The 27,215-nt window shown below is 37.2% G+C and overlaps 2 protein-coding genes across 5 annotated transcripts in view; one reads left to right on the top strand and one right to left on the bottom strand.

Moving 5' to 3' along the window:
• The window catches only part of LOC139696150 (dehydrogenase/reductase SDR family protein 7-like), a 31,825-nt gene extending 24,824 nt beyond the window's left edge, over positions 1-7,001 (bottom strand). The window contains exons 1-3 of the mRNA XM_071594762.1: positions 6,958-7,001; positions 6,112-6,863; positions 5,692-5,838 (exon numbers count right to left, since the gene is read on the bottom strand). Of these exons, the coding sequence (XP_071450863.1) occupies positions 5,692-5,838; positions 6,112-6,276 (312 nt within the window). The 5' untranslated portion in view covers positions 6,277-6,863; positions 6,958-7,001. The remainder of the gene's footprint in view (positions 1-5,691; positions 5,839-6,111; positions 6,864-6,957) is intronic.
• LOC139696128 (zinc finger protein 497-like) overlaps positions 6,874-27,215 on the top strand; it is a 116,703-nt gene continuing 96,361 nt past the window's right edge. For all 4 annotated transcript variants that reach the window (XM_071594731.1, XM_071594740.1, XM_071594750.1 and 1 more), the window contains exons 1-5: positions 6,874-6,970; positions 14,590-14,711; positions 22,769-22,941; positions 24,140-24,346; positions 26,545-26,806. In XM_071594731.1, coding sequence (XP_071450832.1) covers positions 22,844-22,941; positions 24,140-24,346; positions 26,545-26,806 — 567 coding nt within the window. In that variant the 5' untranslated portion in view covers positions 6,874-6,970; positions 14,590-14,711; positions 22,769-22,843. The remainder of the gene's footprint in view (positions 6,971-14,589; positions 14,712-22,768; positions 22,942-24,139; positions 24,347-26,544; positions 26,807-27,215) is intronic.

Raw genomic sequence — 27,215 nt, 5'->3', positions numbered from 1 at the left:
AAGATACATTGTATTCTTCATTTAATATCCTAATTCAATATTGAACTTGGCTTTCCTCTTCCTTGAAAACTCTATAACCTTTGTTTTGTTTACATTTATTCTCATTCTAAACCTTCTATACTGAATATCCAATACATTAAGCAATCCTAGCTACCCCTAAGCATGAAAGTATCAAGTATATTTGTTAGGATCAAGATTTAAATTATTGGAGGTCATGCCACATTTTGGTTCCAAGTTAAATTAAACTAACTCGTATTTGTTTTAATTTGAGAGGCAACCAGAAAGGATGCTTTTCTCAAGGGGAATGGGTAGTGCACCATATCGAACTTATACCAGTTGGCATTGAAAATATAATTGCCAGAGAACTAGTGGAAGAAGAAAATGATTAGAATCATGTTGAATCATATTTATTGCAGTAATTAAAAAGTTTAAAAACTTTAGGCCGCCTTTCAGCTCTCCAATACCAACCAATAACTCATGAAGGCTTTTGTGCATAAATTATCAAATTACTGGAATGGTAGGATTTATGGTGCGGGAACAGTATCATGTGAACAGCTCGCTAATTTAAGTGTAACCGAGTTAATCCTAAAGGAAAGTCCCACTGGAGACAGAGAGAATTTCTTTGATTAGTGAATATCATTTTAAAAAACATCACCTTAACAAAGAAGCTAGCTGATCAAGATAACATACATCAACTATTTAAGAGGAAGACACCGCAAGGAAGGCAGAAAATTAAGTTTTTGGTATTGTGAAAAGTTAGGGATACAAAAGCCAGATGAAGATTCAGGGGTAAAGGAGACAAAATCAAACAACAATGAACAGGGAAGAAAGCCTGCGAGTGCTTTTGACTGTTGACTACTAAGGAAGCATCCTATGTGACAATCAATTCCACATCTTAATGCATCATATCCTAAGTTGTGAACTCGAATCACAGAAATAATAATAATTGGAAGCTTTTGTGTTTGGAAGCCGGATAGATAAAACAATATGTGGATTTCAAGATAACAGCTCATCAATAGATGTTATCTTAGAAATTCTGTCATAAGTAAACTTCTGATGCATGAATTTTTGCATCATAATTCCCATTACCGAAAATTCTATTACAATTCCTTTGGAAAAGTGGAAACTGCAGGAGTTTGGACATGTGCTTGAGAAAGCAGCTATGCTCAGTGCGAGTATATTGTGGCAAGTAATTGCCAGGAAATCAAAATACTAAGCAGTGTAGGAGGCGAGGAAGCAAATCAAGAGCCAGAATGGATGGGAGTGTGGCTCAGAACAGGGCAAGCAAAAGGCAGAGGAAAAGGGAGAGAGAAGAACCAGAGCTGCCTTGGCAGGAATCCGTGGAATTCGTTTTTGAAGAAGAAGACACATACAGAGTGAAAGGAAATATTGTTATCCCAATATTGAAATATATGTCAGATCATTCGAGTAAGATCCCCATAAAACGTGAGCAGAAGGGATTTCTGATGTGGACACCATGGGAAATAATGAGCTATTTTTAATATTAGGTGTTTGCGCAGTGTTACCATTCAAGAAATGAAAAGAAATATGCCATGCATCAAAGGACCCAGGGGCAGTTACAATGAGTGACGCGTTTTCCCTGCCTGATTGACCATAGGAGCAAGGTGTGAACATGAGAAGGAAAGTTTACAATGATCAGAAAGTAGTGATGCGGTTCCTTGAACCAGAAGTAAATGCCGCCCTTATGTTAATTTCTGAACAGACACATAGGCTGGCCGTCAGCTGAGTGGGATCTGGGGAGGCAGGGCAGCAATTATCCGATACAGATTATGTTGTTAGTATCTATTCAAAAGGGGTTTGACCATACTGGAGTCAAGTGTACTACATTGATATGCTAAAGCAGTATCTCGGGCATCGAGATGGTGTGGTGGCTATTGTACTGGCTTCCCATCCAGAGGGCTTGGGTTCAAATCCCGCTGGTGTCGAATGTTTTTCAGTGGCATCTTGATCACTACTTGAGGTGCTTTGTGGAGGGCACTTTGAGTGAGTACGCCGTCCGTCGGATGGGACGCTAAGCTGCGGACCCCTTCGCGCCTTTCGTAAAGAGCAGGCTAATGCCGATGCCGGGTTTCTCTTTACCCTTCATCCTTTCCGGTCCATCTCTAATGGTACAAATGACCTCAGCTTTCAGTCCCCTATCCCCTCAAAACTACAACTACAAAAGCAGTATCTTCCCACGGAGAGACAGATCTTATTAAACCCAGCCATTATCAATTTGCACAAAACGTTTAGGCATCATGCTAGGAAACAGAAAAATGTTTCTCAGTGAAGAGAAAGTGAGAGAGAAGACATCAAATTTCACACACTTGACACTAAAACTAATGTTTAAGTTAATTGAAATCTCCAGTTATTACCCATTGGAATCTCTAATGCAGGCTAAGTCTAACAAAGGAAAGATTACATGTGATCTGGTACATCCAATGGCTGTCTAGAAAATAACTTACATCTAGGGGCCGTGGGACAAGCACCACTATCTTGGTGTGTCCCCTCATTCAGTATGCCTCCAGCTGTGGCAAGGTGCGCTTTGTGTGGCATCTGCTTTGCTTACTCTGTGTTGGTTAAATGTGCATTTCAACAGAAATTCTTGCAATTTTTGAAGTAAGGCCTTACCTTCCGCAGGTGAATAAAACCACAGAACTATTGCAATTACAGAATTAACATGATGAGAGAAGGTGGAGTAGGGGCAAGTCACGCCTTACGTTTCAACATGGTCACACTAACGCTCACAATGAACAGCAAAGTGAGCAATCGAGCATTGCGAGTGGTGAACTGGTGGTGGAAATCAATGGAAAGATTTGGGACAGCTCTCTCCCGAGTTTTCTCAAATTTCAAAGAGTTTGTTGCAAGAGGTGTAGATGTTGAAGATATGCCACCATAAACTTTTGGCCACGTGGCACCAACAATATTACCACAAAAACTGTGAATAACAGTATCATTGACATTTCTTGAGGCCAACAAAGATGGCGACTCACTGCTTGAACACGTTGGAATGAGAGTTGGGGGAAGCACAAGAATTGTTGTACAGTACATTGTGGGGACATAAAGTTCTAGCAGCAAACCAAGGAAATGTTTGCAAATGTAGTCAGCAAGAAAGACGACAGGGAGGTTTCTAATAGATTCTTTGGGTGTTCAAAAATAATCTCCAAGAGATATTAGCAGAAACATTAAGAGCCATTAAAACCAGGCCTTGGGGATATGGAGTTCCAAGGTTTTCTCAGGACATTGCCTGCCCGCACGAGGCCAATCACACACTGGGGCTCTTGGAAGGTATCGACCACATTAGAGGTGTCTTCTCATAAACCACATAATCTAGATCTCTTGTTCTGACGGAGTGTCTACCAATTGCTTCCTCATTGAAGGGCTTGGTTCGAAATACATTGCCTTGATTACAGAGTGGAATTGCAGGCAGGCATGAAAGATTTGTTTAAGTCAGAGTCGGAAACATTTTATGACAGTGAGATGGTGCACCATTATGATAAGGGTTTAATTTGAACAAAGACTATGCATGCTGAAATTAGTTTGAGTGTGGCTCTGAAATATAAACTATTTCCTTCCCTTTGAGCTTTTTTGTTCAACAATAATATTGTCTGGTCAGACTCGTGACCTGACTTTGATTTCATTGACTTGGTTAGAGAAACTTGGCAGCAGATCACTGTTGCGACCTCAAGACTTCTCTAAGAAATTTTTAATGCAGCAAATGGAGGGGTTTTGAATGGTTTTGTTTCAGGTAGACCAGTAAGAAGAAGAGCATCCTGTCCCCTATTTAAGCTAGAAATTTGAAGTGCTTGAAGTCTTTCGATGCAACAGAGAAGAACTTGGCAGCGATTCTCAGAGCAGCGAAACATATTCATCCTAATTGTTATCTTGTTGAGCAAGAATGGTTTCAATCCAGAAGGATCTAATCTAATCACCCAGTTCATAATAGGCTCCTTAGTAACCCCTGGTTAATGAGATGGACTTTGAGAACATCAAAATGATTATCGTTTAAGGAGATATGATTAAGAAAGTATCACTGATTAGCACAATCTTGATAACTAGCCTCCATGATTAAAATGATACTGATCAAAATGGATTCATTGCCGTACAATAGGAACGGCTCCTTTCTTCAGCATTGTTTAGATATGCGAATCCTTCCACAGAACATAAAAGTTGCATATTTGCCACAGATTTTGTCTTTTAAGCATTTTCAAAGGTTTAGGGGGATAGAAATCCAGTGGATAGAGTGCTGGACTATCAACTGGAGGGCCTGAGTTCATTACCCAACAATGCCTCAGGTCACCCTCAGCTTCACCTAAGCCATGTGATCTTTTTGGGAAACCACACACGTCACAGACAAAGGAACCGGGCCCCCTAACCAACTACGATGTGTGACTTTCACGTGTCGCTGGGCTTAGTACTGGGCGAGCTCACCTACCCTCACCTATTAAATATCGCTCAATAACTGTGGTTTATACCTACAAACTAAACATCATAGAATCATTACAATCTTCCACTGAACGCCCATTCAATAGAAGAATGTAATCCTACCATTAATTGTGAATGGTTGATTTTTTCTAATGTTAATGAGAACGAGGGGCCAATTTTTTACGCTGCATTGTAGGGAGGATCTGCCAAAAAAAATAAAGGTGAATTCTACCCACGCTAAAGCCAGAGTTTTTCATTTTTATGCAAAATAACACAACCCTCTTTATACACCTGGATACAAAAATAAAGACATCATTTAAGCTTATTTAACTTAAAGACTGTTTTTTTTCAATGATTTGATTATATTCAAAACTAACAGGACAATTTGTCACACTATTAAGCAAACTGATTCTTATTGAGCTAACTTTCTAATTTCTGATTCTGGATGAGGAAAAAATCATTCTAATAAAAACATAACTACTAACCTTTATGGTACTTAAATTCTGAAGCATCTGGGCTGTAAGGTCTGCAATCAAAGAGAATGCTCTTATCACGGGACACCATTACCGAGTGACAATCCAGCCTTTTTGAACAACTATGTTCCCTTTATGTCTTACATTCTATGATGGGGTGGTACTTTGGAAACAGAAGAGTCGTCCATGTCAATATCCAAACTAATCAATAAATTTATCAAATTCAAAACTTTAAAACTGGGAAACAATTACTCAATAGGAAAAATAAATAAGCATTCCACATGTTCTTAATTGATACACTTCATTAGCCTATGTTGCATCTATATACTTTCAGTGCCCTGAAAACCACTGACCAAATTTATCACGAGAGCCTAACTTTGATAAAAAATCAACCCCCAGTACCTTCACTGTATTGTTTGCTCACATTATATATGCATACGAGACAAAGAAAAACAGCCTACAGAAAATAATTCCTCTGACAGACAAATGGTCTGTGTTATGAAATTTAGCTCAATATAATTTAGTTCTGCTACTTAAGATTATCTCATAATCCAAGCATGAGCATTTTAAAAATGAATCTTTTAAAAAAATGCCACAGGAACAACACACATAATATAACTATGTACTCTTACATTAATTCCTCCGTTTCATAAATATAATTGGAGTAACAGTACATGTTTCTTCCTTGTGTTAGTATTAATAATGTAGTAGCCTGCATATTACCAGATAAAACTTTAAGAAACTTAGTAAAATTAGCAAAATGTTAAGACTACGGGAAGAAAAGGCTCATTACCTGACGTTTCAGCCTCAGGAGGTCTTGCTTCACTCTTTCCAACTCATCTTTTCTTCTCGCAGCCAAAATCAACTTGCAGCCTCGCAAATAAAATGAATGGGCCAGGGCCTCGCCTAATCCAGAACTGGCTCCCGTAATCAAAACCACCTATTAAACATGGAAATGAAGAAGATTCAAATAATGCCCTCTCCACACGCAATGCTTGCAGTAATTGCTCAAAAATGTCAATATCTCATACATGAATTGCTAATGTCCCTAGCAAATTGCACTTCGATAAAAAGTTGTAAGAGTCATTGTTCTCCGCGAAAACTAAGGTTGCACAAACTATGACGTTACTGCAGGTTCTAATTGAAATGTATTCAATCGACTGTTTTTATAGAATTGATGATTTGTAATTTCGTTCAGAAGGTTGGCAATTACCTTTTTCTGGAGACTTCTTACGTTCCTTCTCCAACGATATGAACATAAAAGGCGATAAATAAGCATTGGAATAGCTATAGGAGCACACACGGAGCCAAGGATCCACCAAAAATAAGAACGTAGAGGTCCAACCCATTGTCTCCCAGTTATACTCGATGATTTCATGACTAATTTGTACTTCCACTACCACTGTTCAGTCTTGATAGAACTTTATCAACCACTTCCTATTATTTGGCACTCCAAAGCAATTATGAACCAAGTATTATCAAGGCACTTTTGATGAGTATATCAACAAATACACATATGTATAACCGTTTATGATGCCGTGAAATTGTGGCTCAGGCAATACCTACAGAATCAGACTTCAGCCATACACAAATGGTCAAGAAACTAAAGGATCCAATGGTATCATCGTTTATAATATCTTTCTCAGTGGCAACAGATTACATGAATTATGGAAATTAGATAAATGGTATATAAATTAACGAGGGAGATTAATCTTTTAGCTGGTGCGTCTAGCTGAATCATTCAGCTATGGACGACGTCATACATGTCCAATGGCTTATTTCACTACAATTATCCATATCAGGAACAATTTCAACACCCTTTATGGCGGGTCGCAGTCCCACTGCCGTTCAAATGCGCGACATGTCTGGAAAACTAAATTTTCGCGTACCCAGGTACGAAAATACGCTAGCCGACATGCGCCGAATCCCTGACGACAAGCGCCGTGCTGCGATTGGAAGACGGAACTAAAAAAGGCATCCATGTTGGAAAGAAAAAGTTAATTGTATACACACGAAAAAATTGTATCCGCTCTTCAGTCAACACAACTTTTTATCTCACCTTGGCGAACGAGGTACGTTGTACAAATCTTAGAGGTCGTTATTCCCAAGCTGCGCTTGAGCTTGCACGTTTTATTGTTCTAAATTCAAGATTAAGGAATAAGGTCATTTTTTACGGAGTACGCAAATTACCACCATTCAAATTCGATATTAAAGTGTTTTGTAACAACCAATAATCTTTTAATGGTGTAAACATTTTTCCGTCAGCTTGTGCTTCGAAATAGCCTTAACACGCATAATGTAGCATTATTATTATTATTCCTGTCTTCATTCCTTTTTATCGATTGTATATTCACTTTTTTAATGGGATGCTTTTTTCACGCATGATGTCAGCGTTCTACGAGACCAATGAAACGTACCACCTATTTTGATTGAAAGTCATCGGGATAATCTTTGTTTCTTAATTTCCCTAACGGAACGCGTTTATTTTTCTCGTGTTAACTTAAACTTTTCCGAAGTTGACGCATCCGTGAATATACGGCATAATGTCACGCGCAAGTTTATTTCAATAAGAGGCGGTGGGGAAAGCACTTCATCTGTGAGGCCCTCCATTTCCTACATGGAAGTGATGGGCCCGGTGAAAAAAATGGATGTAAAAAACGTGGGAGGATGATGAATACGGAGATTTTATTCACGCGAATAACTTTTTGTCAAAAAATTTATTTTCAAAATTTAACGAAGAGCATTTCCGGAGTAATATTTCTTAAGATGGGAAGGCACGATGATGGGTAGTTCTACTCTACGGCTGATACTTAAAATGGATTCTTTTATCCCACCATTTGTATCATGGAGGTTAAAAAATTGGCTTAATGGAATTTTAATCGTTTGATGATAGTGTTGAGGCGTGAGATACGGATTTAATCGGATTCTACGTCGCGTTAGGGGAATTTCACGCGGGAATTAGCGTGAAATTGAGTAAATTGACGAAAGATATGTATTTAATAGTAAAATTAGCATATTTGATAAATAGAGAATTTTTTCAACAAAAAATGAATCTGCGCTAAATAGGGTAAAAAATGTGATTATTGATCATAAAATTATTACGGATTCGATAGAAAAGTTAGTTTTTGCCGTTGAAATTAAAATTGGCCGTAACTTGAAGGGAAACAAATACGCTCAACGGTAACGTTCGTAATTCACTGTAAAAAATTGTTCCAAGGATTCAATTTTTTCTTACTTTGGGAATAATTAGTGGCTTTTGGTTAGTTTGTGTAAATTATACTGTTATGGGAAATATTTTAATTGGTTGGATTAGCATAAGGAAATGCAGATAACCGTATTCGTAAATGCTGCTATTCAATAACCACGAAATTCAGTGTGTGCACAGTAGTGATTTTTTCTGGAAGTCTTGTATTTCATTGGACGCCGTTTTCACTCATTTTATGTTTCATTGGTCCTTAAAATAAATATATCTGTGTAACTAAAAAGTAGTTTCTCTCAGTAGCGATGTTTCAAACCCTGGTAGATTTTTGGCGGAGATGAATATACAATGTTTTCTATATTAGATAATTACTGGTAGTTTTTAATGGCCGTCAGTAGAAAGAGACCACTGTAATCACAACAAATAGGATTTCAGTTCTTCGGAAACATTTGATGAATTGACTGAAAGTCAGTCACTGAAAATGCACAACTTATGCGTCTCATTAGGTATATGCATACATTTAATTCTTCATTTACCCGAAAACAAACCTTGCCCTTACGTTCATTGGGAATCCTTGTTTTTTAAACTGCATTGACATCCATTGGGAATTTATCGTAAATGAGCATACGGGCATATTTAAATCTTAGAATGAGAGTGGTATTTGTATTATGTAATCTTATACCCTATTTAATGGTGAAATAAATATCCAAGGGACGGTGAAAGTGTATTCCTCACTAATATCTCCCCATAAGGCATATTAATTTATGTCTTTGTTGACTGTAATGCGGTAGTTTTAGTAATTTCGTATTCATTTTGAAAGAGTGACCGCAATATTTCTCCCATTAGTAAAACCACAGTTTTGTAAAGTATCTTCTTAAAGCATCGCTTATTTAATGTGTTTCTGGAAGACTTAACGAACCACAATTTAGAAGCATTATACGACTCTGGTTTCGATGCATTGACATCTTAATCAGGTGAGATGGCGAGATTTCTTTCTGTATTTGGTATAATGAAGATGCTAATGAATTGAAACCTGTTTTGTTGCGATGTTTCAACGGTGAGCTGTAAGGAATAAATTATGGTGAAACACGACAAAATTTCGAACGAGTCAGTTTCACTGTACTTGTTTTCAGTAAAATCGAAACCCTTTACATTTACAAACTGGTACTTAGTTAAGTCACTCGCTGTAGTAGAGATATTTTTTGACCTAATAAGTAGCGGATCTCCCTCCCATAAACTAAGGTCAAATTATTTGAAGGCTTCTTGAATATCCTCCTCGTTACTTTTATTTTATACCTGAATAACTAGCAATTGGAGACTATTAAGTAATATGATGTTACTTGGCAAGTATTTTATTCGGCTTGGCCAGTCTGGTGTCATCATTGGAATGATAGTAGGCTTCATCGCTTAAATAAATAAATGTAAGACAAAAAATCCGTCTTTTATATGATTTCATCCGATTGTAATCTTTCTAGACCCTAACAGCAAAAGAATAGTTTAATTCTGCCTTACGTTTGCATTGCTTAATGACAAAAAAAGAAAAAGTCATGGAAAGACTGTTGGTTACATCTTATTGCATTTGGATATACTTGAGGACCTGTGACTGGACGGTGGGGGTTGAGATGTTAATGCTATAATCGTCAATGGACGCATGTGTTTAAACTACCAGCTTCAAAGATTTGTGGGTATCAGGCGGATATTGCTCTCTTCCTTCCAATCCTCTGCTAGTCCCTAGTAATTTTATAATAACAGACGATGTTTATGAGATGATGTCTTATTTTGCCCAGCCCTCATTGTCCTTCACACTATTGGAATACTAATATTTCGACGGGACAAACTAGAAGAAAGATCTATCGGGAATACGTTTTTATCTAGGACCTGAGTATGAAATTGTATTCTGAAAAGGACAATAAAGAGTGGATTCTACCATAGTGCATGAAATCCATTGAGAACCAATCCATTGTAATAGCCTTGATTTATGTGAAGTGAATTATTGATTCAGGACGTTACTTTCATCGAAGTTCTTCAAGATAAATGTTTCCACAATAAAAATTAATACTATCTGTATAGTTTTTGACTCCGAATTTTACATTGTGAGTTTTACAGTCTTGTTATTTTTAATGAAGTAGTGCATAAGAAAATTAATTCTTGTTGGTGTTATTAGATGTTGAGCTTTAAATATCATATGCTCTCTGTAGGAAAATTGGGGGCTCTTCATTCTTGTTTCAGGGTGAAGTAAAGGAAATAATTATTTGTCATCATAGGTCTCAAGCCAATGAAAGTGGCCTACTAAGTGCTATTTTTAGAAGTTCATGTTATTTCAATCTAATTGATGTTTTCCAATTTTTATACACTTCTCTCTTGGAACTCGTGAACAATCTTAGTAATATGAAAATGATTCTTGCTACTTACATTAAGATTACTTGCGACTTATGTTGAAGAATAATTCAAAAATCATATTGCAATGCTTCACTAACAAATAAACTAAGTAGCCTGTCTTTCTATTAACCTATTTCGTGAAATGAAATGTAATATCTTACTTCACTTTGGAAATGAAACGCATTCTAATTTTGGTTGAGCTATAAATTTAAGATCTGGTTAGTTTCACAAATAGAGCAGTTATTACTAACTTTCGCTCTGAATGATATATCAGTAGGAGCTGGGACACCATGTGGTTTAGGCTGTAGACAAATTGAAAATATTTAAGTGCAATGTGGAACTGGAACATAAAGAATGATATGCAAGGGATTTTCCATTGGAAAGTGTTAACTCTTATTTTATGGGTCATTCATTGATACCAAATAGTTCAGTTATGAAACACTGGTAACCTGTGCTTCATCTTCCCATGCCCTTGGCATGGGAAGCCAGTACGCGAGCTACTTCATCTCTCTAATTCTTAAATTAACATGTCAATAGTTATTAGAGAACAACCAATTTTTTGGAATATCTTGATTAAAGTAAAAGATTTATTACTGGAAGCATGGCACCTCGTTTTAATTTATTTATTCTGTGGCAGTTATTGCCAATTTACATCAGTACCTTTTATAATGCACTTTTGAATATTAATTCGATTGAGAAACACTCATTAGCTACTTACCTTCTCCTAGTAAAGGAGCAAAAATTGCAACAGTTGGAGAGTTCACATATGTATGAGGGTAATTCCAGGAGTACCCGACCCAACAAAGAAATCTCAAAAATTTTGGAAAAAAATGTAATTATATTTCAACATTAAAGAAATTACTAATTTTCTCTTAATTCTCATTGCTTGCCCTAATGTAGTTTTGTACCAAATGACACTAATTCTATTCATAGCCAAGTTGAATCAGTTTTAGGACAAATGAAATGTCTCACAAGAGAAGGTCTGTTACTACTAATTAGCCCAGGGTGTTCCTGAGAGTTAAGAAGAAAATTGGAGAACTGTGGTGGAAGTAATGCCATTTGGAAACAAGAAAAAAACTAGATGCATTAAGTGTGTCCACTACGTCGTGTAGTGCTAGACATTGGATGATACCCTCCATTGCCCAGCCATCTATTTTTATTGTTAATGAACTGTAGACTATTTATTCTAAAACCAAATCCTTTGAGTATGAGCATAGACAAAGACTTTTCAGATGGGAATAAGTTGAAAAGAGAGGAAAGCAAATTAAGACATTTTATATGTGGTGAGAGAAATGAGGACATTGTTGGGTGGAATTTGACTTAGGCAAAAAAATTGATGAAAGCATCGAAGCAGAAAGTTAGCGGGAGGAACAGCTGACTTTTGGCTGGGGAGTAATCTGGGTGATATTTTTTTCCAGAAATATTACCCAGATGTAACATATTTTTATTTATTTGATTTATTTATGTACCTTGCTAGCCACGGATAGGGTGTGTGGCAGGAGATTTTACACCAGATAGATTCTAACCCAAAAATGACCCTACTGTGGTCGGAAAATTTTGTTATGATCCCTTATTGTAGTGGAAAAAATGACATCTTAAATCTATCTGTTCTTCCCTTAATGTCTTTAATTTTATTGATATGATCTCTCCTGCCGTAGTTAGATTGGGGTGATAGTACATTTTCAGCATCACTGCGAAGGAGACATCCGTCCAATCAATTGAAAGAGCTTCAATCTGTGATTTTACCTTATCTCTGTGAGTGATTCCCAGCCTAGCTGCTCTAATATTTTGAATACGATACTAAGTATATCATAAGATTATTTCACAAACCTATTTGCTGTACGCTGCGTGCGATTCAATTTGGCAATCAATCCAACTTCGTGAGGATCCCATATGTTACTTGCAGCATATTTCAGATGAGGCCTAGCCTGCAAAAGATAACATTTCTCTTTGACCTTTTCATCATATTTACCCTTCTCATGAATCATAATTTTTTGTTAGCTTGTCCTCATATTCCCCGTATGTGTTGCACCCGGGAGAGGTGGTAATTCTACCCTGGAGTGAGGGTAATGCCTAGGTATTTAATTGAGTCTACACATTCCATTTCGGTGTTCCTGATTAAGTAGGTGATCGGGAGAGAATTGCTCTTTTTCAAAAATTTATCACCCATAACTTTTTCAGTGTAATTCTAATTGCCAAGTGCCACACCAGCATTTCAATATTAAGATTTTTTTTTCTGTTGAATTTTCAGAAAGGGATTTAAATTACCAACCTATTATCCCAACTTTTATAAGTCTCATTCAAACCGGAGAATATTATTCTCATTCCTTATGACCTGTGTCAGAAAAGTGTTAAAAAATTTGTTTGTAATCATTCCCAAAATTCCTGAATGACTGGAAATATGCTCCCAAGCTTGTGAATCATGTAAATTATCTAATATTAAGTATATTTTAAAGGTACCATTTTCAAGAAACCATTAGCCGTTTCTTTCTATTTTGCCAGTGTTATTCCTCGTGTTCCATGCTGGGTGAAATGCTTAATGTCCAATGAATACTGAGAATTTGTTGAGAAAGCTGTTTGATTCTCTTTGAAAAAATATCACTTACCATAAATATCTTATTTTAAGATCTGCTTAAAATAAGTTAACATTTCTTCGGAATCATTATGATTGCCATCTCTTTTTAGCTACTGTCATCATTCATAGTTCACTGCTCAACATGAAATTTAGGTTAATTTTACTGTCAAAATAAATTAGAAATCATCTTGAGTGGCAAATAAAAAATCTTACGTTTCTAACTATGTTGCGAAGTTCAGTTAATTTTTATATTGGTTTTTTAAGTTGGGGTCGTGGTAGTACAATAGTAGTAGTTTTAGGGTAGTGGGTGGACAGCTTAGGTAATTTGTGCCATATGGGATGGACAGGAAAGGATATAGGGTGGGGAGAAACCAGCATCAGCATTAGCCTACTCTTAACCAAAGATGCCGAGGAAATGCCCTGCTAATGTGTTAATTTCACACGCCATTGGTCTAAGTACTGGGTAAACTCTACCATCACCTACCAAACCAACCTTCGGGTTGATTACTGTGTTTATGGATTTCCCTAAGACATCACTAATATTATGGTTAAGTAACCATTATGTTGAATTCTCAATTTTCCATTTGTTATGTAATAATATATTTTGGGTATATAATGAAAAATTGAAATGTAATGGCATCCATACTATTTTTAATGGACCTTCTATAGCTTAACATGCTGATAACTTCCACAGTATTGACTATAAGCCCAATAAAATTAAAGTTGATTCACAAGAAATGGTAAATACTTTTTTATAAGCTCACCCACTGACATTCTAAAAGAATTGTGATTGTGAAATGGTTCAGCATCATGAAAAAAATGTATTCAATGTATAATGTGGCCCAAATTTATGTAACAGTGGGTTATTTCTCCTATATATTCAAATGCTAAACACAAATAATTGTTTACAGGTATTTTATTAAGTACAGTAACAATCTAATTATTGAGAAAAAGTATGTAATCAACTAATAAACTGGGAAATACTCGTAGACTCATGGTTACCATTCATTTTTCATTCCTGTTAATATCATATCGTTTTGATTGCCCAATTAGGCTGCAGAATATGATTAAATTAAATGGAAAATGTATAGCAATGTTTTTGCTAGAAAGCCATGGGAGTGGTTTTGGCATAAACTGATGAAAATGGAAAATGGTTTACTATCATTTTAGTTGATGTTTTATAGTTATTTATTTCTTGTTAATTTAATTTAATGAGCCAGGAACAATTGAATATTTATTTCTTGTTATTTTCATTAAAGTAAAAATATCCATCATCACTAATAGTCAATTTTTAGGTTTCCATATCGTTGACTTCTTGATTTCTGCTTTCCCTCCTGGTCTTATTTCACAATCAATGCAATAAATCTGAAGACAAGAGGAGATAGCTAATTGTGTCTGTGCATAATAAAGATACCATTGATTTTCTTGAATTCAACTAATCATAAGGCATTTAGTCTTGCTAAAGATATTTTCAATATATATATGTAGCCATATACTCTATTCAACATTAATATAATTGTAATTATTTTACATTATAGATGCTTGTTAGGAGGAGATGAATGTACTTAGGCAGCCTGGTGCAAACTCTATTTTCCCACAGCAATGATAAAATTTGCCTTGGAGACTGAAAAGCAAACAAGCAATACATGCTAAACCTTTGGTAAGTAGAAGACCCTGTTATGGTTTAATATTGAATAATGTGTGTATTGAGTGAGAATGAGTGTTTATATTGGTGCAAATTAAGTTTATTTTGTGATAGTAATTACATGTTTAAGTATATCTTATTTATGGCAGTACATCAGCATACATAGTCAATTAAATAATCTTAATGGAATTTAAAATTCATCCAGAGGTGAGTGAATATCTTTATGTGCTGCATGAAATATTTTGTTTAGAGTTTTGGATCAAATTCATTTTTTTTTAATTTCCAATGTTGGCAATGCGTCATAACTTTCTCCCTAATTTTTTCACTTCTTTTTAAAATAATTTTTTCATTAGTTTGAAATGAGAAAGTAAGTAGGCAAAAAAATGTAAAATGAAACAATGGTTAATAGTAAGTAAATAATTTTCAATTGAATTGAGTGCAGATTAGACTCTTAAACCAGCAGTTGAATGTCATTAGTTAAGCAGCAGGAACATCAGGAATGATGGAAATGAAAGGAAGATGTGAGCATCTTTTACTTTCTCATGTTAAATGGTATTTATACCATGGAACTAATGACCAAAAAAAGTGCATTCTAGGAGGTACCAGAAGGTACTGGGGCTTAATTCTCATGGGCTTTCATTCGTACCAAAACAGAAGAGGAACAATATAAAATGAATATGATAGATTGATAACATCAGTAACTAGATTATAAATGATTGGTAAGAATGATACCATATTCCAGCGCACCACCTTAATCTAGATACTGATGCATTAAGAATATAGACATTCATCTCTATTTTATAAACACAAGTCAGCACAAGCACAAGATCTAGGTAATTGATATATACTCTTTTAAATTGTTGCATATTAATGCACATTAGCTGATGACTCTGTTGAAGATACTGTTGTGGCATCTCCCACAGTTCTTTGAATGTGTTATAAACACAAGTTCACAACTTTGGAGGCCCAATTTGAGCTCCTTAACACATTTCTCAGTTCCAGGCCCGTCAAGTGGTTTAGCAAGCAAATCTGCATGATATGCTCTGTTGCAACGTATTGAAGGTCAATATTCTTAGCCTCCACAGCTTCTCTCACAAAATGATACTGTGCATCAGCACGTTTGACGCTTCTGATACATTCTGTTTGCAATTTTTGGGAGGATTGACTATCATGATAAATAGTCACATATCAAGAATATTATTACCTACAGCAATTATACATATAATCAACCATTCGCTTTCCCTATGATTTTCAGAAAAGTTGCCATGTGGTGAATATTTAATATCATAAGTTAAAAGAGTAGCACACAGACAATAATTGCATTACTGCAGGTTATTATTCAAAATTTCTTTTATTTTATGAAGACATGTATTTGTTACGTGGATATGGTAGGGCCTAAGAGGTATTGTTGGTAGAAATGTAATGAATGCAGAAAATGTGAGTGGGTAAGGAGTAATGGAATGCTGCTATTGAGGGAAAATAAATTTTGGATTAGCCGGTGAGACGGAGCGGAGAAACGGGGATTGTGGACTGCGTGAAGGGGGAATGGTATAAAATATGAAGATCTGGGAAAACAATCTTAGGCAAGAGGAGTTTTTAGGAACAGTAATAAACCTATCAGTGTTCAGGAGTGCCTACTATTATTATTTTAATATTCATGAATAAAATGGTTCATAGTTTGTTTTACGTTTGTTTTACGTATTTGTGCAAATGAATATTCTTATAAAATTTGTGAAATGAATAATGCACGTCATATCAGTGCAACCCCATCCGTGAAGAGGACCCACTTGCAACTGAGAATTGTTGCCGAGAGAATTAAGTATGCTAAAATTTCATCCTGCCTCTGAGAATGAAGATAGTTTCAAGGGCGTACAAGGTGTGTTCAAAAAGTAAAGTGACATAATATTTAAATGAAAAAACATTTATTTATTCTTCAATATTCAAGTTGTTCTCTTCAGAGTAATTCCCCCCCAGATATAATACACTTGTACCAATGCTTTTTCCAATCCTTCAAGCAATTCTGATTAGCACTTTTTGGTATAGCCTTGAGCTCTTCCAGCGATGCCGTCTTTATCTCCTCAATCGTTGCAAATGTCCGTCCTGTCATTGGTCTTTTCATTTTTGGGAACAGGGAAAAGTCGCTGGGGGCCAAATCCGGTGGATATGGTGGCTGAGGCATTATTATTGTGGTGTTGTTATTGGCCAACAAATCTCTCACAAGCAATGATGAGTGAGCAGGTGCATTATCATGATGGAAAAGCCATGAATTGTTTTTCCACAATACGGGACATATTTTTAGTATTGCTTCTCGCAAACGGTGCATAACTTCAAGATAATACTCCTTATTGATCGTACAAAGTAATGGTAAGAATTCCTGATGCACTACCCCCCGGTAAAGGAAGAAAGCAGTGAGCAAAACCTTGACATTTGATCAAACTTGGCGTGCTTTTTTCGGTCTTGGTTCTCCTGGGTTCTTCCATTGAGACGGTTGACTTTGGTTTTTAAATCATAACCTATGATGAAGTGAATTTGGTAATTGGTCTCGCCAACTGAGCAACAGCAATGTGTTTGGTATTAATCAGAAATAATGCAAATCCGATATCCAAACAAGCCAAGAATATGAAGATTAAACATTGTTTCTGTGTTGACAAATGGTGTGCCGGGAAAAATGGTTATTATCTTTGGTGAGATGTAACCCTGGAATAACAATAAGGAAAGTATCTCTGAGAACAGAACCTAAGGGATGAATCTCCAACCTACGAGAACCTAAGGGATGAAGAGGTCTCCAAATATTTCAGTTTATTTCATGAGACTCCTTTCGCAAATAATTTGATTCAAAAATTAAGTCATGCCACAGATGAGACAGGTCTCTAACTCAATAACAAACGAGGGCATGTTCTCGCAAGAAGGTGATTTAAAAAAAGTGCACTTATTGACCTTAAAAGAGAAACTATTTCAGTTCTTGCATGATGTCAGAGGGTATTTTCATCCTCCCTTGACTAAGAGAATTTTCTACGTCTATTTTGGCTCTTCAGAGGTGTCAATAAAAAGTAAGGATTGGAAGATGACATTCCATTGGGATTGACATATGTTACATCAGAAATATTCATGGCTTAGCTAAAAGATCGTGTTTCCCAGGAAATCTCGAGGTTAAGTTTTCATCATTCTTGATGGGCACTTTTCACGTGTCAGTGATGCTGGCATTCAAGATTCTTGCAAACAGAGTGGTATAGTTTCTAGAGTGTTTCTACCTTGACACAAAACACTGGTGGGGCCACAATGCCGCTGTGGCATTGGACAGAATTTTTTTCTCAAGACTCTTCGATTAAGCTTTTCATTCATGGATGGCATCGGATATGGACAGGAAACTGAGTAATATTTGATTGACTTTGTGCTAAAGCTTTGGGAAAAGCAGGTACTACTGCAAATCGGATTTCTGGATTTAAGTCTCGGGAATTGCTCCATTTGATTCATTGGCCACTCCAGAAGGTGCATTTGATCTCATTCTACTTGCTGAAGACTGGAAGCCACAATAACAGTGATCTCACGTCAACAACTCAAGCCAATCACAAACATTAAATTTAGATAGATTGGTGATGCATCTCTCCCTTTACCTGCCAGCCAACAGGTACGAGAGCGGTTCAATAAGTACCCGTGTTTGACGACAAAGGGCGTTCCTGAGGGAAGTGTGTGTTATCATCGTGTGCTGCCATCTATCAAACGACGGTGAAACAAATTTCAGACTGATTTAAAGGTTAGTTTGGATTTGGCAGCCATTTGAGTGAGACGTGTTTCGTGATTTTCGCTAAGATGGAAAAAGAGCAGTATAGCTCGGTAATTCGCTTTTTGTTTTTGGATGGGAAGATGTGCGAGGAGATAAAAGCAAATTAGGATGCTGTTTATGGGGACACTTCGCCATCTATGACCACAGTTAGATATTGGTTCAACGAATTTTAACGTGGGAGAACATGTGTTTTAGATGAGGAGTAACCAGGATGCCCGGCAGACGTGGTTACCAAGGAAATCATTCAAAAAGTCCACGCCATGATTCTCGCAGATCGACGAATGAAAGTGCGCCAAGTAGCAGAGGCCGTGGGTGTGTTGACCGGAACGGCAATAAATATTTTACATGATAAGTTGGCAATGAAAAAATTGTTGGTCCGATGGGCGCCGCAATTGCTCACGATGGACAACAAGCTGATCCGGCTGTCAACTTCGAAGCAGTGCTTGCAACAATTTAAGCGAGGTCCAAAGGTGTTTTTGCATCGAGTTATCACTGTTGATGAAACCCGGATTCTAAATTAGACACCAGAAACTAAGCAACAATCAAAACAATGGATTTCTCCCAGTTAATCTGCTCCAAAGAAGGCGAAGATGGTCCGATTGGCCGGAAAGGTCATGGCAACGGTTTTTTGGGATGCAAATGGCATCATCCTCTTGGATTTTTAAAAGCTGATCCGGCTGTCAACTTCGAAAAACTGCATGAACTACGTTATGAATTCCTGCCTCACCCCCCGAATTCACCCGATCTGGCTCCCTGCGACTTTTTCTTATTCCCTAACATGAAGAAATGGCTCACGGGAAAAAATTAAGCTCAAACAAGGAAGTTATCGCCGAGACGTGTATTTTGGAGAGTTCGACAAATCCTATTTCTTGGAGGGGTTAAAAAAATGGCCGGAACGTTGGGAGAAGTTTATCTTTATAAAAGGGGACTATGTTGAAAAATAAAAAAATTGTTTTGAAAAAATCGTTTCTTCATTTCTAACACGGGTACTTATTGAACCGCCCACGTAAATGGTGGAATATGCTATGTATTACTCTCAATGTTTTATCATCAGGAGGAGTTGAACATGGTTATGTGACTCTGATGATGATGTTGACATGTGCAATGAATATGGTGAAAAACTGTGCTTCAGCAAAAGTATGTTGATGGGGTAAATTGTACGAGGGTGGTCCCATAAATACCTGGCCTGACCTAAAGATGGTGGTGGTTGGTTGAAAAATATTACTGTATTAGAAAGTACACAATCTTTAAAGGGCATATGCTTCAAGTTTGAAGATGCTACGTTGTTTAGTAATTGTTTGGCAGCCATCAATAGTGGACGTTTCCAGTGAATTTGTGAAAATGGAGAAAATCGGTCATCGTTTTATGATACCATACTGTTATTTGAAAGGCAATTGCCCAATCAATATAAAATCTGAACTGGATTCTACTCTGGGTGAGTCTGCTCCTTTGTTCACAACGGTAAAATATTGGGTAGCAGAGTTTAAATGAGGCCATACGAACTGTCAAGACAAGCATCGCATTGGTCGACCAAATGAGGTGATGACTCGAAAAATGGCGAAGAATATCCGCAAAGTGATACAGTATGATCGTCAACTGAAAGTGCGCGAGCTAGCAGATATAGGCAGGCAATTGAAAAAGTGCAGTTCATTGTATATTAACTGAAAATTTGTACACGAGAAAGCTGTGTGCAAGATCAAACTCGAGCAAAACCAGTGTCATGACGAGGTTTCACTTCAGTGTTTTAGCGAAGTTTCGCTGCAACAAAGCAGAATTGTTGCACCTTTTCATAACCATGGATGAAACATGGGTCCATTACTTCACGCCAAGACAAAAGAACAATCAAAACAATGGGTTCAAAAGGGAGAACTGCCTCCAAAGAAGGTGAAGACCATTTCATCTGCAAGCAAGGTCATGGCATTGGTTTTTTGGGATGTGCGTGGGATAATTTTAATTGACTATCATGAAAAAGGAAAAACAATCAACGGTTAGTATTATGCTAACCTATTGTAACGTTTGAGCGAAGAAATCAAGCAAAAGCGGCCGCATTTGGCTAAGAAGGAAGTGTTGTTTCATCAAGACAATGCACCACCTCACAAATCCATTATTGCCAAATGGTAATGGCCAAAATTCATAATTAAAGTTTGAATTACGACCTCATGCACCCTATTTGCCAGATGTAGCCCCCTCATATTATTTTCTGTTCTCAAACTTGAAAAAATGGCTTGGTGGTCAAAGATTTTCCAACTGTGAATAAGGGATGTCGGTAGTAAATGGCTATTTCGAGGAGCAAGACAGTTGTTATTATAAAAAGGGTATAAACTTATTAAACATCGCTGGGAAAAGTGTTCAGAGCTGAAATGAGATTATGTAGAAAAATACAATTTTTCCAAAATTTTTGTTTTCTTTGTTGGGTCTGGTACTTCTAGAATTATCCTTGTATTGCTTGTGATAAGTAGCTCCATGAAGTGTGTACTCTGTGCTTAGTGATGGTGAAGTATTTAAAAAAATATTTGTTCACAAGAGCAAAATATAATAATTAGACAAGTCACCCTTTGCATCAGAAGAGAAGGCCAAAACAGGTTCCCCACAAAAATTTAAATTAAAAATTTAGTTTTTGTTGCACAGATAATCTATGGTGTATACGGTTACAGATCCTTAAAAAAATGTCTTTGAAACCTTCACATATACTGTAGATAAACCCAAAAATATCTTTTTCTTTTGTGTGGGAAAATTCACCTGACTTTGCCCTAAATGGTCAGGTGAAACTAGGAAAAGCACAGATAAATACATAAATGTGCACTCTCAATGTTCATGAAACGTGGAAGTTGAGATTAAACCATGAATGTCGTTTAACTTGTAATTTTTTCACTATAATGTTTGGTTAAACAAAGCAAAATTTTTCTTTTAGTCATCAGAAACAAAAACCTAAGCCTAGGTTCGGTAATGCCTCATTAAATCTATTCGTTAGTTAATGTGGATGCGCACTTGCTGTGAAGATTACTGACAGGTCCAACATTATAAAAAATTCAAATGGTTGAAGATCTTAAGTCTTCTGGGATATACCATAGTTGGTCCATATTTCTGGGATCAATTGACCAATCAGAGATCACCTGAGAAGACGGCTAATTAATTGGCCAATCAGAGAGCATGTAGCAGGGGTATAAAAGGTAGAAAAAACCAGTATCAATCAATTTTTTTGACCTGAAGATGTCGCCTGCGGCGCCAGCGAAACTGTTGTCCCAGAAATATGGACCAACTCATAAAAACAAACAACTGGGTAAATCCCAGGAACTTAGATCTTAAATATTTGCACACCGCAGAAGCCTCTGCAAGGAATGCAGATTGTTCTTATCCTCTGATTTTTGTATTGTTTGTATTAAATTGTTTTTAAGTTAAGGGATGTTTGTGTGTAGATAAATCTATAAGTTGAAATACAGTTTGGTATTTAAGAATGATTATAAAACTCATTTTTGGCTTGAACCGCAAGTTAAAGTTTACTTTCAGGTTAATGAGACATAATAAAACTGGAATAAAGAACCATTTAATTGTAAATAACAATTCTAATAACAATAAATTGAGCATACCTTGGTGGCTGTGTAAATGCCATTGGTCTGAATGTACCATAATTTAGAGCTTCTGGGACATTTCACTTGACTTAACCTTTCTTTACTGTATTCCACGATCATGTTAGAATAGTGACTGTTGTGAATTAGATGGCCCTCATTGTAATTAATGCACCATCTTTCATGGGAGAGGCATCCAAGGGTAAAAGGAAATTATTGAGGTTTGATTTCTATAAGTCAATGAAAGGACTAACTTTGTAGTTCCACACGAAAACGATTTATTCACACTGAGTGTGAATAAATCATTTTCGTGTGGAACTACAAAGTTAGTCCTTTCATTTATTTATAATGAATCGGTTCCATAAAGTTACGCCAGAAACCATTAATTCTATAAGTCAGTTTTTTTAAGATTTTAATCCATGGTTTCGAGTGAATCTTTGATGTGGTTTTTACGTCATTGCTATTGTCATCTTCAATGACTTCATTTTCCGGGGATTAAATTGGATTTAAATTATTTTAGGAATGCCATGTCCATGGCTTTGTAAATAATTATAAAAATATGGTGACTAGCACTTCTCTTTCAGTAGTACTCTTATATTTCGAACCTCTGGATTTTTAAATCATAAAAGATATGTCGGTCAATGTACTCCGCACATTTTAATTATTGATAACAGTGGACTAAGAAGAAAAGATTTTTCATTATTTAAAGTTTTGATTTGCAGAGTTTAAGGGGCTGTTTTGAGGAAAACCCAGTGGGTAGGAGCAAGTCACGCTGTAGTCGATATAACAAAGGCTGAATGCTGGAGGACCCTGGCCCCCTCTTCCCCGTCGAAGGAGACTTCCCATCGCGGCTCTTCTTCCTACCAGCGGCATTTGCCCCGCACCCGTCCTCAAGGTGTGTATTACAGCATCCTTCATATTTACAATACATATTTGGTCACTGGTGACTTTTTATGATTTCCAAACTTGAAAATATTTCTCTGAATAAAAGGATTCATGTCAAATGAGGTAATCGTTAATTCATAGGCCTATTTTGAGGATCTTCCAAAATCCTCCGTTTTGAATGGCTTAAAAAAAGTTGGAGAAACATTAGGAAAGTTGTATTGAGCCAAAATGAGAATCATGTTGGAAAAATTTTTAAAAAAGCTATCCAAAATAATTCATTTTTTCCTAAGGACTCATTGAATAATCCATGTATGTTGTGTTTCCCCATGGGGTTTGACTTGATGGAAGGACTTGTGCGATCTGATGACCCTGGCCTTGGCCAATTCCGGTAAGATAAATGATATTTACTACAGGCCGGGCCACTCATGTCTGTGTAGGATTAATTTGAAGGCAGAAACCAAAGGCAAGGTGTACAGTTAGTATCTCTTCCTTAGTGAGGCAGCTGTAAAGGCATCTGACCCAGAGGAGTGACTATTTTCAGGAACCTGCAAAATCCTACCTTTTTGGCAGCTTAAAAAAGTTGGAGAGAAATGTTGGGAAAGGTGTATGGAGCCAAAGGGAGAATTATGTTGAAAATAAAAATAATTACCAAAAAGAAATTTATTTTATATTCATATGGACCCATTGAATGGCCCAGGTGCAATATTAAGGATATTGAGAAGTATGATGATAGGGATTTCATTTGATAGCATAGGAATAATCCATTTTTAGAGGTGAAATGTTTGAAAGCTCAACTTATGTTTTATCAAAAATATGAAGCAAGGAATGAGAAAAGAAAAGCCCACAGGCTCCAAATAATACTTAATCAGGAAAGTAAAGGAATGCATTTTAGGGCCAGATATAATTCACTTGAATGACAGTGAAGCTCATCTCAAGTATTTATGCAAGCTTTGCTGAATTCATGTTTGTAATCAAAGGAGGTATCTGTGTTCACGTCAAGTGAAGTAATGGAAATTTCATTCACATTGACATCCTTAATCATCAAGATAAAGTGGTAGAGATGCCATTTATTTTCATGCATCCTCATTCAGGACAAGGTATCAATTGAGGATTTTGAATAGTCAGAAAACAGGATTACTAATAGTGTTATAAGTATTCAAAGAACAAGCTATGAATTCTTCATAAATTGTAATGTTTTTCTCTCCTAGGTCGGATATGGACTTTCAGTTCCTGTGCGGGCAACGTCTTGGAGCACTAGTAGGAAATGCAGCTGCAGCAGCTGCCGCCTCTTCCGCTGTTGCCTCGGCAACGGCACTTGCTTCTCCTCCCCCGCCGCCATCACATGAATCTCATGCTCCTGAGTTGAAGTTTGGAGGCAATGGCCCCCCAAAGTTCTCAACATCCGTTGGTGGAGGGTGAGTTTATGTTTTAATTGATTCAGTTATAAAGCTTTTGCATTTGTGATACCCTTTTAGTTATTATTTCCAGAGAATGGCAAGTGCTGCCATTGCTGTGACGAGATATTGCTTGCCATGGTTATCAACTGTTAACCTAGTTAATAATCATTAAAATCATCTCATTCAACCATGAGCTTTAATAAGAGGGTAATGAGAAGAGTTCTCGAAATGGAAAAGAAATATAAACAACTTACCTCTTTGAAACTTTTTTTATTTTTCAATGTTGTCTCCCTGTACACTAATTCACTTGGTCCAGCAGTAAACCGAAGCCTTGATCCTATCTCAAAAATTAAAATTCCTTGAGGTGTATAAAATATCCATCTACTTCAGCTGTTAGTTCATTGCTTGAAGAGAATATCCGTCAACTGTGGAAAATTTTGAGCCTGGGGAAGAGATGGAAATCTGATGGAGCCAAATCACAATTTCATGTATCTTTTGTTGTAGTTGGTCCTCAAGGTTAGTGTAGTATTTTCCAGTAATAGTTCGATCAGTGGGAAGGTAATTTATCTGCCGAATCCTTCCTCACCTTTGGTTGTGGTCAATCAACATGTTTCAACTGTTTCGTCTCTGGGGTATAGTGGTGGACCCAAGTTTCATCTGTGGCCACAAACAGGCACAGGAAATCTTCTTTGCAGCACCCGTCTATCAGATAATTTTCACATATCCAATGCTTCTGGTAAAATGTGATATGCCCATTCCGATGACATCCCTGCAGCTTCAGTGATTTCTCACACTTCCAATCGGCAATCCTCCATGACCATTTTATGCACTTTTACTTTAATATCTGGGATAGTGGCACATTTTGGCCGATGACTAAGTGGATCATCACCTAAGCTGTCTCGTTCAAACTTAAGCTCGTTTGTCTACTTGGTGACGGATGACTTTGAAGCAGATGATTGTTCTGAAAGTCCACATTAGTTTCCTTTGCTTTCATACCTTTCTTTACAAAGTATTTCATTACTGCTTATTTTTTTCATCTTCACAAATCATTACACAAGAACAACAGCAGCAGAGAGTCATCCACACCGCAGATCTCTTCCCAGAGCACAGATGCGGTACGTGCTTACTCTTAAAGAATTACCTATTACTACATGGGAAACTTGTTGAGCTAGCGCTGACATCTGGTGACGATCCCTAGAAACTTTCTAGCTACCCTCCTCCTAGAGCATTTAAAATAATTTATGCTGCATTTTTTATGATTTTTAAAAATTAAGTATTAAGTTTCGCAAATCTTGGTGGCTCTCGTGCTGGAGTCCCTTTTCAGTGGGAAGTTCATTGTCTAACACCTTGCTTAATGCAGAGGAGAAAGGAAGTCACTGTGTGTGTTCACCAGGAGACTTTCCTTCATTGCTAACTTAAATATAATGCTGGATCAAAATCAAGGTTGCATGAGGTTATGACAGTGTGTGCAATTGTTGCTCGCATACAGATAGGCATTGCACAACGAAGCAACTAATTTTGCAATCAGTGATTTCTCCATATGTCCCACTGTCTAATGGGCTTGGTTTACAAAAAAACTTCAGAGCGGTTGGCCGTTAAGCACTATCAGTCACTTCCATCATAAACTTAAAATAATGTGCATGGAGGCATACCTTTGCATTTATTGGCTATAAGAAAAGTATATTTAACATCAATTGTCATTTTTAGATGAATAAAAAATGCAAAATTATTGAGATTTTTTGCCAAAGTTTGCTTAGGAGACTATGTAATGGTTTCCTATATTTTGTAGACCTGCTGCCCAGCTATTGTTAATCATAATTTTCTATGACCCACCTTATTTATTTCCTTAATTTATAGTTAAACTTGGAATTTAGGGTAGGACAGGGTGAGCGGAATGAATTTCTATTTAAGAAGTTAGTGAACTTTCTGGACAGACTTCTTGTGTTAACTCAAATCATAAGTATCAAAAACTATGGGGTTTTTCAAGTGTTTTCAAATTAACTATGCATAACCATGTGTGGGAATCTCTTGTACTTTCCAACCAACCTGTGTGTCAGTTGGAATTTGAGGCTGTTTATTGTTACTCATGTATGTTTGCAGAAGAAAATTACCCTAGACTCCTTATTTGTCTCTTACTTAATCCTTCCCTATCCCTTGATCCCAATTTTTAGTTCCAAGTGAGGAAGACTGCAATGCACGTCGTTTGTTTCTTGCAGGACGGGAGGCAGTGGGACGCCCGAGTCCCCTCCTCCTCCCAACCTCTCCAACGGAAGCAGCACAGATGGGGGCGGGGGGAGTGGGGGCGGCGGTGATGGGGGAGGGGGGGGAGGATTGTGGTGCTCGGGGAATGGGGCAAAGGGTGCTGGGCCCCCGACGTGCGGCTCCTCCAAGGCCGGCGACGGAGGGTCAGCAGTGAAGCACCCAGCCCACCACCATCACCACCACTCGCTGCATCACCACCACATGGAAAAGTTACAGGTGAACAAGACTCCCGATTGACAGAGACTTCCTCTATTTAGCAACTACGCGACTGCACCCTGGTCGTTAACCCTTGCATGTTTCCATGTGGGAGAGAATGTCGTGAAAGTGGATTCAGAAGGGCATGGAGTGGGCATCACGGGAAACTGTTGGCACTTGAATGAACCTTGGTACTCTTTGGGAGGGGGAAGAATCACCTTTGGGTGTCAGTATAAGGTAGAGGGCATTCCTGGGAATATTCACTGGCTGGTGGATAAGGCAGGTTGACTGCTGTGTGATGGGCGGGGCAGTTGTTTCAATTCCCGCGGGAATTTAATGCGGAGTGCTCCCATACTTCCGTGGCTGAAATATTGCCAGCCATTCACCTTTCATTAAAAACCATGGAGTGGGTGCTGACAGTGAATTTATA

The sequence above is a fragment of the Hetaerina americana genome, unplaced genomic scaffold (assembly GCF_022747635.1).
Source record: "Hetaerina americana unplaced genomic scaffold, ioHetAmer1.1.p SCAF_1, whole genome shotgun sequence".
NCBI lineage: Eukaryota > Metazoa > Arthropoda > Insecta > Odonata > Calopterygidae > Hetaerina > Hetaerina americana.
Note: the sequence above shows the minus strand (reverse complement) of the source record. Positions and strands in the feature narration are given on the sequence as shown.